The 19,666-nt window shown below is 35.2% G+C and overlaps 1 protein-coding gene across 4 annotated transcripts in view; it reads left to right on the top strand.

The window, feature by feature from the left end:
* The window catches only part of LOC107999907 (serine/threonine-protein phosphatase 2B catalytic subunit 2), a 165,271-nt gene that overhangs the window by 135,684 nt on the left and 9,921 nt on the right, over window positions 1-19,666 (top strand). For 2 of the 4 annotated variants that reach the window (XM_062073670.1, XM_062073669.1), the window contains exons 10-12: window positions 16,442-16,526; window positions 17,185-17,282; window positions 17,417-17,629. In XM_062073670.1, the coding sequence (XP_061929654.1) occupies window positions 16,442-16,526; window positions 17,185-17,282; window positions 17,417-17,607 (374 nt within the window). In that variant the 3' untranslated portion in view covers window positions 17,608-17,629. Of the gene's footprint in view, window positions 1-791; window positions 825-13,867; window positions 13,952-16,441; window positions 16,527-17,184; window positions 17,283-17,416; window positions 17,630-19,666 lie in introns of all 4 variants that reach the window. The other 2 variants (XM_062073667.1, XM_062073668.1) reach the window with 2 other exon arrangements.

The following is a 19,666-nucleotide window of genomic DNA, read 5'->3' as shown; positions in this document are numbered from 1 at the left end:
CGTCCAATTAGGGTTTTCAATTATTAGGTGCGTAAATCGTGGGAAAAAAACGAGATATCCAGATAAAGAGATTCGTTCATTCGGTCTTTATGATTATGATTTTGCGAGATCTCTTCGTTAGACGTAGCTTTGGTCCCTTTCTCCCCTCCCCCCTCTGTCACCTGTTTAGGAACGACCCTTAGCCCCCAGCCCTGCCCCCAGAATGCCCCCTGATTTTGAACAAGCCCGAACTATGTTGCACTGACTGTCTTTTTATCGTACTCCTTCTCTATTATATTTTGTCAATCAATCACACTGGCCTTGGACTCCTCCTATCTCGGCACGACACTATGCTACTACTACCTCTACTACTTCTACTTCTACTACTACTACTTCTACTTCTACTTCTACTATTACTACTGCTACTACTACTACTACTACTACTACGACTACTACTACTACTACTACTACGACTACTATTACTACTACTACTACTACTACTACTACTACTACTACTACTACTACTACTACTAATATTACTAATACTACTACTACTACTACTACTACAACTACTACTACTACTACTACTACTACTACTACTATTACTACTACTACTACTACTACTACTACTACTACTACTACTACTACTACTACTACTATTACTACTACTACTACTACTACGATTACTACTACTAATATTACTACTACTACTACTACGACTATTACTACTACTACTACTACTACTACTACTACTACTACTACTACTACTCCACTCAAAACTCCGTTGTTCGGCATACGCAACCCCCGTAAAGTCGCAGCGAAAGTCGTTGTCCAAAAAAAGAACGGTAAGTCCCCATTGAGAGAGTCGACGACTTACTTGAGACGCAAAGAGAGTTCTTTTCATTTTTATTTTTCTCACTATCTTTTTTTTTGTTTTCTTTTGCTCCTAATTTTTCTTCCCTCTCTCTTTCTTTTTTTCTTTTTTTTTTTTTTTAATCGAAACGAGCCAAAATAACCCAATCTCAAATACCAGATGACAAATGGATTTATATATATGTACATTATGATACACGCTTGTGTATCATTTATTATTCATTATGCGTGAATACTTTAGAGAGAGAAAGAGAAAAACACGTATACGTGTGTATATCTGTACGTATATATACATCCGAACTATTTAACTCGTTTTTCTTCCGATTTCTACTTTTTTATACTTTTTTTTTTTTTTTTACTTCTTTTTTACCGCCTTTGTTTCTTCTTATTCTTCTTTTGCCAGTGTTTCCTCCTGTTTGTGTGGCAGCGCGAGCGCGAACGCGTCACCGCGGCGAGTTCTGCTGGACCGGAAGTACGTCTTGCCTCGGTTAATTAATCGGAGGCCAATAATTAATGGTATCATGCTCGATGCCAGATTTATCTAGCAAGATTTGCGAGAAAATATCGTTGCGGATTTCCTTTTGGTTAGAGATTAAAGATAATAAACAATCCAATTGTGTTTCCGCTATAATTCATTCTGGATCTGGGGCGAAGCTTTTCCAGAAAGGTTAAATTTGCCAATATTATTCTATCCGTTCCAAGCTCTTTCGCTGAATAATTTTATCTCGATCGAGAAAAGGAAAAGAGAGAAATTCTTTTTTTTCTCTTTCCTTCCTCCGTGTTTTTAACGCGAGTTTAATAACGAATTGACTATCAACTATCCTCGTTTCGAGATTAAGTAAATTACAAGAGATCGTTGGATTTAAATGGTAGAAAAGGAATCGAGACACAGCAGAGCCACCTAGCGACTAGCGTTCCGCGCAGGCCATAGTTTTCTCGACTTGTTTTGTCTCTTTATTCTCTTGAAATCACGCGATTTCGATCGATTATTCAGTTTCGCATCGTGATCCGGTTGCTTGTTCATTTTCGTGCTCTTCTTGTATATTTTTCTTCCTTTTTTTTTTCTTCTTTCAATTTTTTAAAATCGAAATCTCTCGTCGAAACGCGATATTACGAACTCGTTTCAGCTTCTTTATGCTCTTATCGTTTTTCCTTTTCAAATTTTAATTTTCGTTTCTTTCAACCACGCTGCTCACACCCGATTTAACCCGCATCCATCGAACACCGCTGCGTTTAACCACCACCGATCTCGCTCAATTTCGTCCATTCTTCCTCTCCACCCTCCCTTCTCGCGCCTGGTTAATTTTTCTTTTGTCTCTTGTTTTTTTCTTTCTTTTCCTTTCTTTTCTATTTATATCCGCCGATCAATCGACTCGCGTTAACACGTAACTCACGATCTTCAACTAAACCGATCGGTGTTACATCGCCACGAAGAAAGTGTTTCTGCGAACTTGTCCTGCGTTCGACGACGATCTTCTTCTAGCTGCGATTTCGCTCGATTTTTTCATCTGGAAACTTATACAAATATTTTCTCGAATACGGTAAATTTTTTGCTAATCATGGTCATCGTGTGTGATAAAAATAAATGGAAATTGAAATTGCTGCAGCATACGGTAGAGAGGATTCTCGTGTGGATCTTTCAACGATTCTTCGATCTAACGTTTCAATGATTATTCAAAAAATATATATATTTCTCTATCAATAAAATTTCTCGCTTTATCAGCGACGTGTAGATATTTATTTGTGGTTATACATTTCTCGTTCATCGCATCACCGAATGTTGCAGATGCATTTGACATCGATACAATGTTTTTTTCCCGGAGTTTTCCCGTTTTTCGGTCCGAAATTTTCGTGTGTATTTGACGTAGCCTTTTTTTTTAATTTCCTTTTTTTTCCTTTTTTTTTTAATATCAATTTTCGCGCACGCTCGACGTCGATGCGACAAGTTTTCAAGTCACGAATTTTCCATCGTTATAACGATTTCATTTCTCCTTGATAAATTTTCAATTTCTTACGAATCGTTGATTAATCCACGAACCTCTCCTACGCAATTGATCGACGTGCTCTTTTTTTCCCCATAATAAAATATTGCCAAATATCGAGCGAAACGGCAGATCTGTATTGGAGAGAGCTTAAAATATTAAAATTTTAGAGCGACAAGGCGGCTGAAAGACGCATATCTTCGAAACGTCAGTGCGTGTCTAAACGAGCATGTAATTATTCCACTTTGAACAACACGATCCTCCACACAAGAATTATACGAACACTTGTATGAAACTTATTTAATGTTAACACACTCGGGTATCGAGTAGGTATAATTAACACTTTAACTTTGTGTTTCTTCAAAATCTGATACGAAAGTTTGAGAATAAGGAACAAAAAGTAAAGATTTTTCGAAAACGTGTACGTCACGTTTTTCTAACAAAATGTGTCTAAGGCGATCCCTGGTATTCAAAAATTTGAATTACATTTAAAATTATTCTTCAGAGTTGTAGATCCTTTATTAATCACTATCATCAGATTCGAACGATGTTGGATTCTTTAAAATCTTCGAAAATCTCGAATCCTTTGGATTCCTCGAATTCCTTGGATTCTTTGAGTTCCTTGAAACTAATTTGAATTCCTTACATCTCTTAAATTCTTCGAATAACTCTCGATAATCCCTACTGGATTGAATTTGTGTTCAAGAGCGTCGCGCGCCAACATCCACCGCCAGCACAAGTGTTAATTCAGATTCTGATCTTTATCCGCGAATACCAAAATTCGGATGAAATTATCGAGGACAATTGGAAGGAGCAATTATGCAAATACGTCAGAAACGTCGGGGATGGAAGAAGATTGGACGGTCAGAGATTTGCAGAAGCTCGAAAGCCAATTAGGACTGGTATTAACTAGTCGAAGCTTCTAAAATTCTCCCATTTTTCGATCCGTTTCCAGGCTCTCTCTGTTCTCTGATTCGCGATTAAAGGTATCGGGAAACTGAATACGTGGTGCGTGCATAAAGTCGAATGAAAATTTAACGCGTGAAATAAAACTTTGGCCGGCTGAGGATAATCCTCGAATTACATTTTTTCGGTCGTTATCCACGGAGAAGGTCCCAAGGTTGAATTAAATTTCAGCTCGGTGGAATTTTACGATCGGCCAGAATGATCCAAGTTAGTAGCAATGTTGAACGGTACGGTCCATTTGCAGAATGAAAGTATTTTGTGGACGATTGTTATCTTTAATTGTCAATCAGACGAATTTTGGCACAAGGGAAAATTGAATTTCTGGTGAAAAACCGTCTTGCAGCCAGCGGTTGGAGGAAAAAAAAAATCTGGAATTTTTTGGTTGAACCGTTCGAATATACGAGCAAGTTATTCGTGAGAATATTTGGATATTGGTAGGATTTTAAATTTGATTGGGAATGTAACTGTGTTTGTATAAATATTTACATTGTTGGGAGGAAAAAAAAAAAAAGAAGAAATATTATCAGAAATAAAAATTTTTTTTAATCTTGCATTTCTTTGTTGATTTTGTAAGCACAAACATAATTTTTGACATGTAGAATGCACGTTATAATATGATACTTACGTTTTTTAATTTATAATTTTATTTATCAAAATTATACCAGTATTCAAAAATACTTTGAAGAGTAAATAGTGTGTATAATTCACAGAGGCTAATGTTGAAGATATTTTCGTATTTTTATTACCATTATAACGTGAACATATTTTCAAGACGTATAAAAGAACGTTCCTTTGTTTCATGCGTTAAAAAATTAATGAAAAATATACATAATAGCCTCTTTTATTACTTCGCCCTTTCATCACTTTCATCGCAAACAGCTTTTTCAATTACTGTAACATAATCACACTGTTTTGCACCGAAACTCCATCAAAACAACCACCTTTTACGCGCGCAAAAAAAAAAAAAATAATAATAATAATAAACCAGGAATCCAATCTAGCGAAGCAATTTCAAAAAAAAAAGAACGCCTTCCTCATTTCGAGCGAAATAATATATTCATGGAATGCAAATTCCAATTTTCTTCTACGCTTTTTTCTTCTCTCTCTCTCTCTTTTCTTTTTTACCTCGCCTCAAAAATTCACAACGGTTCCACAATTTTTTGTAAACGATTTTTCTTCCGTGGGGGAAAAAAAAAAAAGAAAAGGATCAAAGTTGTCGAAATATTCCTTCTTCTGTTTAATTTCGCGCGAGGAAACCGGTCGAATGGGCGCAAAAAGGCGGATGAACAGGCGCGTAGCGGCGATCGATAGCCAAGCAACGACAATATTTGTTCCATCCCTAAACAATTCGCGGAATCAGGCGTTGACTGATCACACGGATCATCCGGATTGGAACACGGTTAATCCGGAACGCGCCACTATTAATCGATTTTCGTTTCCCTCGATTCTTCTCTCGATGGAATCGCGACCATCGCTTTTCTTCTTTTTTTTCTCTCTCTCTCTCTTTCCCTCGAACGTTTGTCTTCCTCTTCCGTCTTCTTTCTCCATTTTTTTTCTCCCCCTCCTGCGTCTCGGCCCGGGAAAATGGCTCGTCGTCGATCGATCGAACGCATCGAGTTCTCCCTAAGATGAGGAGAGGAAGGCCACGGTGTATCGATCAACTCTTTTTTCTCTTTATCTATTCGTTTTTAGACTTGGAGAATTTCTTGTTTCTGGATAGCTTCGTGGATAGCGATCGGATCGAGATGTATAGAGATTTAAAGAGATGTAAGTAGATTTGAACGTCGATAAATCGGATTTGAATTTTCCACGAGTGTGAAAAAAACAAGAAGGAAAGGAACGGTATTTTTAAGAAGGATCGCGCGAGAAACGTGACAGAATATTCGAATATTCTAGGTGCAGCAAAGGAAATAGCGATACTCGCAAGTAGAATTAAACATTAGTTGGAATATTTTAAGAAATTGTTCGGTATGCTCCGCTTGAACATTCGCTTGATGAAAACGAAACGTGTGTAACGTTTGACAGCTCGATAAAGGAAGAATATATATGGCAGAAAGGGTGGATGTAATAAAATGAAGAGACGCTCTTTGATCTCGAAATTTCTATTATTCGAAAGTGGAACCTCGAATAAGCGTCTTACATTATTCGAGTCTAATGCATTTCGATTATCTTCCCCCTCGTGAAAAATTTTTCATCTTCATTCCCATAAAATTGGTTAGAAATTAATCTCTCGCCACGGTGACAAACTGATGGTTTTTAATCGTGTACGAGGAGTAGAGGAGTATATTGGAGTGTTGTATCATGTCTGAACATTTATGGAACAATCTACTGTTCTCACCGTTCGCCATTACTGCTATCGCTCGTGTTAATTCAACGACGTAAGATAACCGTCATTCACACTGAACAGTCAGCAACATTAGTCCCCGAGATCCAAGACAAATCCATTAAATTCGCCTCAAATTCATTATCTCTCGCAAACACCGATATCTTCCCACGGATAAATAGAGATGCTGTCGAGCCAAAGTTCCGAATTAGCTTTCAACCGATGACAGAAAAAATAGATACACTGATTTTTTTTTAAGAAGAATCTCAGTGTAAGCAGAACTGGGAAAAATTTTACTCGAAATTGAAGAAACAAGCAACTGAATATACTGAAAATAATTTACTACTTGTCCAAAATATTTGAATTGAATTTGAAGATATAGATAATATCAATTTATTTGAAATAATTATAAATAATATTAGAAGTAATATTAATAAAGAAATAGTGAGAATAGAATAAAATATCACGGTTGAGATAATATTTCCCAGGTACAGGGTGAAAAGAGATCATTTTTCCCCATTTCGTGTATACTCGAAATATATTTCGCGCACTTCTTTTCTTCTTCTTCTTGCGGTTTTTTCTTTTTTTTTATTATTATTATTATTATTTCCAGTTACTTTTTTATTAGCTCGCCCCGATCGGAACGGAAATATACGGCCGAGTTATTTTCAACGCCATATTTTCAAAACCGTTCGCTTTATGGAAAGTGGTGAACACCGGCCGATGCTTGGTGAATCTTCGCACTTTACGCGATCCTTTCTTCGATGTTGATCCTCTTTCGCGAATCTACGTGACACCATAGACTGAACGACGCCCCTACCCATCGACATCCCACGTTCCTACATAAAAATGTATCGCAGACAAGCTGATCTTACTTTCTTTCATGCTGTGCACGCTTCGCTACGATATTCTCGTGGTTACGTTGAGGCGGTGAGGAAGATGAAATTTACAGGCGATAATAAGTCGGTTTTTTTTTTTTTTTTTTTAGAATTTTCTTCTCGTTTCTCTTCTTCAAATTTCTTAAGAATTTATGCCCTTCAGTTTGTATTTTATATTTCAACGGATTTAGATATTTAGATTTTTCAAATTTGTTCCACTATTGTTTTTTATCGTCGAGTAATTAATAAGAAATTTGTTTTTTTTTTTGAATTTATTTTTTGAAATTGATATTTTTATCAAATTGAAACTGTCCTTTTTCCGAGTTGATTCTTTTAAATGGATTTTTCCAATTGGTTCATTTAGATTAATTTTCTCAAATTGATAGATCAATTTGAACTGAATCAAAATCGATCATTTCGCATTAATATTTTTTAAACTGATTATACTCATTAATTTAATTTTCCTAATATTTTATTATACAAACTAGAGAATGATCGATCGATCAATATACAATATACGGAATATACAATTTTTTTCTGTTTTTCTAAAATAAATCTAAAAGGAGACAATCTATTAAAAAAGACTTGAAAAATGTCTTTCATTTACCTCTTTCGATAAATTATTCACTCTCGTCTTCCTGAAATTCCAACTCCCTCAACCCTCTTTCACAAGAGAGAATCAAAGCCACGAAATATCGTACATTCTTTCTTCTCGAATCTTTTAAGAGTACCATTGCTCGATGTCATTTCATCTGTCTTTCTCTTTCTCATTTTTTCACGCATCGATCCTTCTGTCTCTTCCCTTCTCTCTCTCTCTCTCTCTCTTTTTCTCTTCTCTCTGAACCTTGACCATCTCATGATAAAAGAATAACAATAAAAGAACATTTCCGCTTTCCCTCTCTCTCTCTTTCAATCTCGTCTTCCGACCATCTTCCTTGATTTGCTCGTTTTTTTCTCTTTCTTTCTCTCTCTCTTTCTCTCTCTCTCTTAATAATCGTACTTTATCTTCTTTCTACTTATATTCTTTCGTTATTTTGCGCGTTATTTTTGTATACCTCCCCTATACAAGGATGTATTCTTCCTCCCTATATTATTATACATTCCTTTTTTTATATCCCATCCTTTTTTTTTATCGATCTTTTTTGCGACCATCTTTTTTTCTTTTCTCGCGCATGCTATAATGTCTAGTAGTCTATTTACTTAGGATATTATATTAATCGAATAAATTTTTAATCGAAATTTAGCTTTATCGATTGATTCGACGATCGTCGAGGAATTCGTTGTGATTATTTTTTCGACATCCGATTCGAATTCGTTCTGTCTTTATGCAATTTTCAAAAAATTGTCGTAATTTAAATTTCTTTTGTAATATTTAATCCGGTCGATAAGTATAATAATAATAATAATAAGATTTTCCTTTTTTTATTCTTTGATAAATCATGAAGTAATCCTCGTACGATCGAAACACGACCGTATTAATCAAAAATTTTTCTTAATCAGTTTTTGCAGGTAGCTTCTATATAGCGGTGTGTTATTAACCATGCACAATTATTTCGAACATTAAATTTGATCTAAGACGATATATTGTGGATCTCACGATCACCATCGAGATTACTTTCACATAATTTCGGTATTCAAATTCGAAAGATTCTGATTAGTTTTATGGAACTAGACGAGAAGAGAAACATTGATAGTCACGCAGAAAGTAATCACGAGATCAAAGTAATCAGCAGGATGGTTTGCGTTTTTCTTTTGTTTAAATAAAAATCGGGGAATAACAAAGAATATTATTTTTATTGATGATAGAATTGATGGAAATTTTTTTTAGAAATAAATATCAAAAATAAATAGATATTTCGTCAAGAAAAAGATAAGAAAATATCATTTATTATTTTTCATTTTATTATTAATTTATTATAATAATTAATTTGTTTTTATATATTGCAGATATCAATTTTATTTTCATTCGTGGTACAATATATTTTTTTTCTAATCTTCATTGCAAGTATTGTAAATTTTGTTGGAGGAATGTTAAAATAGATAAAGACGGTTTAGTCGGTAAATAATCAACGATGAACCCATGGAAAAAACGCAGACCACCTACATTTTCCACTAACGAATTACCTTCTTACGCTTTCAGTATTCACCATTCAATATTAAGTAAATGATCGATAGCCTATCTTATCTCAATCGAGCTCAAATCAGAGAGAACCTCTTGATTAAATTATCTTGTGAAAAGGTTACATTAGAATGATATTTTATGATATCATTTCTAAAATATTGCTCGTGAATTAATCGAAACTTAATTTAAAATTTAAGAAGAAAAAAGAATCGATAATTCATGATTGATTTAGAATTTTTAAATTTAGATTTTTGGTCTCGATTGAGAACGAAATATATACAGAATGATTTGTAATCGTATATCAATATTTCTAGGGAAAATCTGGGAGGAAAAGTAAAGGAGACACGTTCCATAAACTTGATGTCATTTTTGTTTCATATTTATTTCTTGATAAAAAGAAACAAAAAAAAAACTTGAGTTTATGAAACATTTCTTTTGTAATCACAGATTTATTCATTTTGAATTATTGATGTACGATTAAGCATCACTCTTTTATATAAAGGATGACTCAGAAATTATGGATCTTCGAGTTGTTTAAAAAACATTTTGTATTTTTACATTAGGATAATAATCAATTATAAAAAAGTATTCATAAAAATTGGATAATATTTAATATACGTATCTCATAATTTTTGACTTAACCTTTCTAAAAGAAATAATTAATAAAATACAAGGTATTTCTTAATACGTGAAGAGTTTAAGAAAAATAATTTTCAAACATTTTCTCGTATATCTTCAAATTAGTACATTATCGCCATTTAAATAATGACTCTGTAAATGATGGGATCATTTAATACACGAAGACTAATTCCAAAGTTATTTTCTGCCATCATACTTTTCCCTAGAATTAATAATTTCTTCATCTTTCACAATATGGAAAAAAAGATCAAACGTAGATACAAAATTTCCTGCACAATCTCTCCCTTCAATCTTCGTCATTCATCCACCTCTTACGTATAAAGGGACACCTTGTATGGAGCAGCCAACTTTTCCAAAATTCTAACGCACCAACGCTTGACTTGAATGCCACTTACGCTCTGCACTCTTTCTCTTATCTGTTCTATGTGTTCTTTTCTTTGCGCCACATTCGACAACTATCTTCTTCGCCAATCACCAATCGTCTCCAAACAACCATTACATATACACATATGTATATATATGTGTGTGTGTGTGTTATATCGATCATTCAAAAACCAAAAAAAAAAAAAAAATCTCGTACAACTCTATGAATATTCGAATTCGAATCTTCTCCATCGGATTGTTCAACGATCGATCAATTCAAAAAAAAAAAATGACTGGGGAAAAAAACGAAATTATTATACATCTCCGCCTCTCTCTATCTCTTCTCTTCGGCCGCATTGACGCTGCTCTCACATTGTTGGTTACTTCTGTCCTTTTACTCACGTCCGCGCTCACCATCGGTAAAACGACCGTGGTCACCATGGCCGCCATGGTAACCCGACTGGTCTGGTCCAAATACGACCCCACCTACAATCGCGTACGGTGAGTTCTTTTCTGTTGAAAGTGCGCATAGATCTCGATCGTGGAGGATCCACATGCTCCTGGGGACAAGATCTCGTGATTAGATCCTCGAAATCTCTTTTTCTTCCGCCATTATATGTTTTATTTATTACCTCGTATTATTACATTATTATTTACAAATCGAAAATCCATCCAGGAATCTGAATCTGTTCAATTTTAATTTCCAATCGGTACAAATTTTACCAAGGTTTGAAAAATCTCGAGGCGAAGATGATCGTATGGGCTTGGATCGATTTGACGATCATCGAAAAGGTAAAATGATTTTTACATTTACGAGCGGAACGGCCACGAGATAAGTCTTTTTCAGCTTCGATCCTCCGCGAATCGACCAAGCAATGATATAGGAACGAAACGCCCAATGGTCGAGTGACTCGAGAAACTCGACTGTTTTCCGTGGTTATGAAAAACCGAATCACGAGTCCCTCGACGAGATTTGGGTTCGTGAAGCTTTCCTAATGTTGATAAGCGAATCCGCGTGAGAAGGCATCGACGAAATCGAGTTCCATAGGCGTCGCAATATACGAGAATATATTATTACACGCTCGAGTTCGCGCCCCCTTGGCGGCGCCTATGCATCGAAAGACACGGAGATCCATCTGGAAAACGACACGTTACATGGACGTTCGACCTTGCGTTCAAACCGATCTTTCTCACCGATTCTTCGAGCTGAGATCCTTAAAAAGATAAATTGGATTAAATTTTCGGTTCGGTTTTTTTTTCTCTCTCTCTCGATCCCTCGAGTTCACAATTTCTCCCTTCCTTCTATACATAAATATATATATATATACACATATATACATAATAATTTCGATTCGATAACTCGCAAGAGTGCGCAAGAATTCGTCAGAGTGTTTAATCGGCTCGAAGAGCGAAGTTACGCCTCTTAGAAACGCTTCTAAAACAGTCGATATAGAGCACTAGTTGCCCCGTGCAATATGTATTGAGCACAGATCCGCTTGAGATCGAACGATTCCATCCGCGGATTTCGCCCCCTCGAAATTTCTACCCGATTGACCGGATCATGCGTCATTCTTTTGAGAACGCCTTAGATGGATCCCCGATGGACGATGGATCTCCGTCTCTGGGACTCGGTGCCAAACTCGAACACCCTATGATAAATGTTAGCTCGTCGTAGTACACTGTCGCAATGGCGTCGTCGTCGCGATTACAGAAGAGCGTCGGAAGAAAAAGAAAAAAAGAAAAGAGAGAGACGAACGGGAAGGAACGAAGCTCTGTATCGTTTTCAAAAGAAAAAAGAAAAAGTAAATTTATCCCTTAGGGATCAAGCATCAAGATTGATCACGAGACGTTAATACTCGTCGCGGTTGTCTTTTGTAATTTCATTTGGATTTATTTTTTTTCTTTTTTTTTTTTTTTTCTCCAATCCGCTGCTGCGTTTTTTGGTTCATCCTCAGCTTCGTCCACTTTTCTCTCTCAATCGAGTTGAAAATTTTCTCCCTCGCCCGTTTGAGAGACATACGAGGAAATATAATTTCAATTTCAAACCTTGTAAAAGGTTTATATAATTGTACTATTTTATTCGACGAAACTTTTTGGAACGAAATTGAGGATTCGTAAAAATTCAAAGAACGTAGCCGAGGTCGAGTTAAAGTTACAGTACGGAATTTATCAGGATTATTAAATAACAAAAAGAAAAAAAAAAAGAGAAAAGAAAACGAGATTGTTCCGATAAACATGAGAGGAAAATAAATTTGAAAACGATTCGAGGTAGCAATCCCATTGCGACAGGCCACGAGTGCATAATCATGCGCTGACACGTAAATGTCTAGAGAGCAAAGGCTTGATCTGTTGTATAAATTAGTAGTGACGTACGTCGTTGTATGTGCCGCATCGTCCTTCTCAGTGAAAAGCCGCAGGATGCAAAGGATGATCGATAAATGTTCCGCTCCTTCAGTCAGAGAGTCCTCCTCCTAGAATCTCTTCGTCGTGCGCTCTTCTCCTCGGAAGAATGCGTCAAAGAGGTCGCAAAGAAAGAAAAAAAAGAAAAAAAAAAAAAGAAAGAAAAAAAGGAGAGGAAGGAAAAAAAAAGTACCATGGTTACGATGGCTCCTTAGAGTAGAAAGATCGTTCTTTCCAGGCTGTGCCATTGTCTCAAGTCTCTCCCATTTTTTTTCTAATTTCTTGAACTCCATCCCTTGCTTTCGATATTTTCTTATCCCCTTATACGACGAAGATGCATACATAAGAGAACATTGTTGAGGGTCGCTTCTACTCGTTGGTATTGATGAGTTGCAAGTTGAATTGAGAATCGAGAAACGCCATCTCCTCTCTCCTATTCGTGAATGTGCAAAGCTTTATTTCGATTAAGCCACCCACGTGGAATGTGGATCTGAATTTTCGTTTTACTTCACTTTGCGAAGAAACGAATTTTTATGTATATGATATAAAACGAGAAGACGGTAGGCAAGAAATTATTTAAACGAGATACGAAGCTTTTTAACGAAGCTTGTTTCAGTCCATAAGTTAAACATCAATGTTCAATTTGCACATTGAAACCAACAGAAGAGAAAAAATATACACTCCATATAGCCCAGAATATCGATTCGTTACTCCATAACTTCTCGAGTTCGAACGTTAACAAACCTAACTCGCTGGACTAAATAATTGAAGTAAAACAAAATTCGATGATTTCTTTTCCCTTTTTTTTTTTTTTTTTTTTCCCTCATTCCCCTTTAATAAATAGACGCATTCGTACAAATTTTCCGCGAAATAAACGACGAAAAATTCTCGATTCACGCTGACGTTTCGTGCAACGCTTTTTACGGGAAATGGACCGTCGAAGGATATTCCAGAAATGTTTTCTTCCTGCCATCTCAGCAAAACGTTCGCAAAAAGCTTTTCCATGCAGCGCAGCCGCGCGATTGCGGATTACGAGAAATTAAAACGTGGTTGGCCTCGCGAAATTGAACCTTGTTCACTGTTCAACGCTACGAAATTTAAACATCGTTGAACGATGCCATTAAAAATAGGAAAATATTTGCAAACCGGAAAAGACGTTGAAGTATAGACTTTGAAAGAAAGAAAAGAATTTAAAAATTGATCGTTTGCCGTTTCAAAGTATTCGAAGTAAAAAAAAAAAAAAAGATAGAGCCAGTAGAATCTCCTAATTCGCTAAATTTCTCATCAGCAAAAATGAATTTGTTTTTCTATATAAGTGACGAAATTACCCGATTTGCTATAGTGTCACAAGACCTGACATCCGCAAATTTAACTCGCGAAAGCTTAGAGAAGCGGAAACACAACGACACCGGAACGATATTTTCACGTATGTCGATCCATGTGGAATTATCTTTCTTTTTTTTTTTTTTTTTTATAGAACGAACAAGCTAAATCTTAGAAAACTCTAAAGAAGTAATGACTAATATCACTTACTCGTTCCTTTCGATCTTCTTTAAACAGCAAAAAAAAAAACAGGAAAGTTATATTTCTTTTTCTTTTTTTTCTTTTTTTTTTTTTTTTTTTATCAAAAAGAAATATTTTAAAAGTTGAACACGATATATATAAATTTTAATTTGTTCGTTGCAAAAAAAAAATAGAAAGAAATTAATTAATTTTTGATACTATTCGATATATATATAAAAGGAATTCTTTGATGAATATAGACGCGATATCAAAAAGAAATCTCCATTTTGTAGTTTAACGCGAACTCAAAATGGCCGACTATTAGATTATTCTATATTTTATTTAATCGATTACTTTTAGTCTACTTCTTAACCCGTAATTGTGCGCCTAGAATTTTACCAACAACTTTTCGCTTTTAAACTTAATAGCCGACTTTTTTAATATTTAATCTTTTATAATTAATCAGTGACTCTCAACTGAAATAAATTATCTCTATGCTATTTAATTTGTATATATTCATAGATCTAAATTTCTAATTTATTTTTTATTTTTAATTACGGTATATATAATACATTTACAGAAAAATATTTGTCTTTAACTATTGCATCATAATGAGAAATTAAAATTAATTAGAACTTGTTGTTCACGATTAAATATAACGAATGGAACCACTGAACATTCTCATATTATCCCAAATACAAAACCAGAATAAAATTTTAAAAAACCCTTTTAAAAAAATTCTTAATATTTATGCTTAAAATTCTAACACACGGATACGGGTTAAAGACTTGGAAATAAGCGAGCATAAAAATGCAAATGAATACGCGTATCTATACGTATAAACGCAATTTTATAAAAAATTGTATAAAAAAAAAAAGAAAGAAAGAAAGAGAAAATACGAACGAGAAAGTAGGCAAGTAGCGACGAATATACAAAAAAAAAAAAAAAAACAGCGACTGATAAAAGCACCCTTAGTTGACCGATGGTGCGTACGTTTACTCGCGCTCAAAGCCTGCATGTGCATGTGTTGACCTCTTTTTCTTGTATTGTATCTTTTTGCATAATTTAGGAAATCTGTGGTTTATGCAACCATTAGCCTGTTATAGACGTCATTATTACGATGTACGCACGTATCGCACACCAGCTTCCGTTTTGTAACACGTGCACGCGCGCGTGTGTATATAGTTGCGCGCATTTATTATATGCAATGAGCTTGTGCTATTACCCTCGTGCACTCTCTCTCTATTTTTTTATGTATATACATACATATATATATTATATCATATTTCAATATATGATTACGAATCGAAGATTTTCCTTTTCTTTTTTTATCTATTCAACTTAAAAATTCGATAAAATTTAACAGAGATTGCAAAAAATTTATGTGTACTTTGATCGAGAACGTACACAACGAGCGCATAATTTAAATAGCGCGCCGATTGCAGCGAATCATTTGTGCGCATGCGTCAAAGCGATTAGCTGCAATGCGCGCAAAATTTGAATCGGTTTACAATTGATTGTTTAATATATCTCTTTTTTCTTGACGTATTATTTTTTTTTCTTTTGCTTCACGTTGTTTTATGTTCGTAATTCAATGAATCTTTTGAATAGTTTTATTCGTTACATTATTCGTTCAGTTCGTTGATAAAAGACGAATAGGAGATATCCACGAAAGATAATTGTGACGATTTAAAAAATAACGACGGTTTTAAATTGGATTATGCGAATCTGTCGGGTGAAAAGAAAAAATATAAAAATACGTATCTTTAAAGTAAATTTTATGCTAAAGATATAGATAAATATAATAAAAAATCAAAAGTTGATACATCGAGACTAATATGCACTCGCTCGTCGCGTGCACCGAGTTTTTTTGGCTGTAGTTTGCCGTTGTTGTTTGCCGTGAAACCCGAGAATAACGAGTAAAATTTTTTTTTCATATATATTTTTCTTTTTTTTTTTTTTTCTTTTTTTTAAATAACATCTTCGAATAAGCTGTGGTATGAATAATGTAGTGAAGCCAAATTTCAATTTACTTCGCGATGAGAGTCGCGAGGTGAATTCGTGATCAAGATCTCGCGAAGGCAAATCAAAACTCACGAATCTTTTCATCTAGTTTCAGCTTTACATAAAATTATCCATGTCTATTCTTTTTTCTTTTTTTTTTTTTTTTTCGTTTCTTTGTTTCTCGCAACTAGTTATACATAATATCATCTTTGAAGACAACGCTCTTTATGAGTAATTTACACGAATTATTCGCTAGTGACATCATGCTAGAAATTCACTAGGCTCTAGTAATCTTTAGTGCTAAATCCTATTTGTTTGCATTATGCCTTCGCGACTTCGTGAATCACAAAAAGAAGAAAAGTTTGTTTCAAGAACAGATTGTTCAAACTGAATATTCTCACTTTTCTAGGTGCAGCAGCCAATCTACGCAAGGAGGTTATCAGAAACAAGATCAGAGCCATTGGCAAAATGGCGCGCGTCTTCTCCGTCCTGAGGTCAGTAATTTAATATAGTTAAAAATTAGAAATAGGTCGAAATCTAATATAATTAATTTTTTTCTTTAAAGTGTTCTTTAAAGTATTAAAATTTTTATCAAAATTTTCTATCGTATCTTCGCAACAGAAATATAAATAACAATATAAGAGACAATAATGTGAGAGAATAAGAAGTACAGTGTTCCATCAGCGCGAAATCGTACACCGACGATTAAGTAATTAACTCGGCCCTGTGGAACGAATATATTCCAATTACGTTGATAGAATTCATTAACGTCGGTGAAATATTGCCACGAAAATCGATCGAATTTTTACAGTCGATCGGTAATCAGAGAAAAACGGAATGCTTTTCAAAGGATTAATCCCACGTCCGTTTCACCGTTGTTAATCACTTTTGCCTCAGGAACTCGGGAGAAAATCGAAAATGGAAAATAACTCGCGGTGAAAAATCGTCTGTTTCGTTCTTCGTTGGGATCGAACTTCCGCGGCGAAAAAATATCGAACGTTTCGTGGATAAATGGTTTGCATTGGAATTGAAATTCGTTCGGGTTAATTAATGCAGAATCGAAGAGAAACATTTTTTTTGCTCTGGTTTTTTCTCCTTCTTTTTTTTTTCAGTACGATTTGCTTATCGTTGTAATTTGTCTTGATCTTTCAGAGAGGAAAGCGAGAGTGTGTTACAATTGAAGGGCCTCACGCCCACTGGAGCTTTGCCTCTTGGTGCGTTATCGGGTGGCAAAACGTCGCTAAAAAACGGTAAGCAATCGATCAAACGAATGCAGTAGATAGAATAATAAATGGATTAAATAATACAACATACAGTACAGTATAATTTTTTAACCCCGTTGTCCTAAAATTGCACTGTTCGACGATTGAATTATTGTTGACAGCTCTCCAAGGTTTCTCGCCGAACCACAAAATCACTTCGTTCGCCGAGGCGAAGGGTCTGGACGCTATAAACGAAAGGATGCCGCCAAGAAAGGACGCTCCACCCACGCCAGTGACCGAAGAGAAGCCTGTGATAAAGCCGCCGGCTTTGGCAGAGAAGCGAGAGCCATGCACACCGCAACCGCAATCGTGAGCCTCACACTCGTCCAATCAAGGTACACATCACACCCACGTGGATGATTCTGAACAAGGGAGAAAGCTTGCAAACTTTCTCTCTTTCTCGATTTCTATATTTGCTCCTATTAGATCGGAATTCTCGGTCCCTGCATGGTCCCTTTGCCAGTGTGATGACACGATTCGCAGGATCCATGAACGATCGATGAACGATTGTCGTTCGAGAAATAGAGATCCGAACGAGAATTCGTGGATCGATCGAATGGGCCGAGTATTCGTGAGAGAAATAGTGAGGAGCAGCTGATTAAAAACATATTATCGGTGAAAGAAATAGTATAAACGACGAGGCGTTTTTGTTTCGTTTGGATAAAGAATAGTAGATATATTGAAGAATGAACGAAATAAGTTCCACGAGTGATCGTGTATCGAAAACTATAATAAAACAGCTCGATATTGTACACTGATTAACTCTCATGCACGATACGCACCAAAAAAAAAAAAAAAATAATTAAAAATAATTGTCCGTTCATCTTATTGTGTCGCGATTAACTTGCAACTTGGGTTATGGGACTAATTTGAAGAGGTAGTACAATCGACGCGTGGATTCACAGCTTCCTGTTACGTGTTGCACGAGTGTCGACCCATGGGGAACACTTTGCTAGCCGCATCATTCTTCTTGTTGAATATCATCGTTGATGGCGTACAGGTATTCCATTGTGCATTCCTGAACAAAATTTTTAATCCTTTCGATAAAGAATGCTGACGATAAAAGAAATTTTATAAATAGCAAAGCGTCGAATATGTCATATCTTTTCTGCCCCGTGATAAAATTATTCGAATTAATTCCAATAATATCTAGTTTCAATGAATCTCAATTAATAATTGAGAATAAAAATTATATTAATGGAGATTGTAATTAATGGAAGATACGCGTAAGAGTGCCTTGTTCCTCGTTAGAAATACAAATTAGTGTATCAAAACGAGACAAGGGAGTAGCTCTCACTCCTCGAACTACAAAACTTTGGCAAACTTACTAACATTCATCAAAGTTTGAGCGATATTGTCTTCACGGTAACTGTCCGTTGCTCAACAGAATTAGAAACAAAGTAGTTGTGGCCGTTATTGTCAGACCTTCGAGCACTGAGAACAGGCTGGAACAGGCTTGATGGCCGTTAACAGCCATGATTGATAATGAAAGGTATTATAATCGCTGCAACGAAAGGATTAAAAATTAAGAATAAAGACGCATTATAGTAATCAAATACGTTTTCTCATCAAAAAGAAAGAAAATATCTAGCATTCATTTTTCTCAACTTTTACTCAATAATAAAAACTTGATTAATCGTTATTGATTAAAACACTGTTGAAGAAAAGGACAATTCATTCAGAGATTTGGTTGAAAGATAGATGATTCCTATGAAATTCACTGCATGCTAAACGTCAAGGTTGCAAAGCCGTACAAGGAGATCGATAGACTCGCACAATTTCAAGCACAGTTATTTCTTCATGTTCAAAGGTGATTACGCTTTTCCATCGGAAAATCGTCCATAAATCGTTTGCAGTGACACGCTTTGAAACATTTGTTTCTAGAAATTAGAATATTTTCGGGAATCAAATAACTCCTCTGATCTCTGCAACTTCATAAACTATGTATCAAGTGGAATTCACCATTCATCATTCATCTGTTTCAGGATCAAAGATTTTGATCGTTAAGAATTACAGAGAAAATTTCATTCAAGTATTATTTCAATTAATCTCAATTCAATCAAAATCTTTCCCTTTGACGCCATCAACGACGAATATTGAACATTAGGATGGAACGAAAAAATTGTATAATCATTTTCTAACAGTGGAAAAACCTATCTTTAATCATCCAAATTTTATCAGCAAAAGAAATATGATATCCACATCAAATTTCTTTATCTCACAGCTTGAATATCATCACAAAAGATTATCACGAGTCACGAACAATGAATTTTTTCACGTTTCGTTCCATTCCTACGGAACACTGAATCCACTCTTAAAAATTATTACTCTCGATGTTCACGATGCGACATATCGATGTTCACATATCGATC

This window comes from Apis cerana, linkage group LG4 (genome assembly GCF_029169275.1).
Source record: "Apis cerana isolate GH-2021 linkage group LG4, AcerK_1.0, whole genome shotgun sequence".
Taxonomy (NCBI): domain Eukaryota; kingdom Metazoa; phylum Arthropoda; class Insecta; order Hymenoptera; family Apidae; genus Apis; species Apis cerana.
The sequence above is the reverse complement of the archived record's forward strand: the minus strand, read 5'-3'. Positions and strand labels throughout refer to the sequence as shown.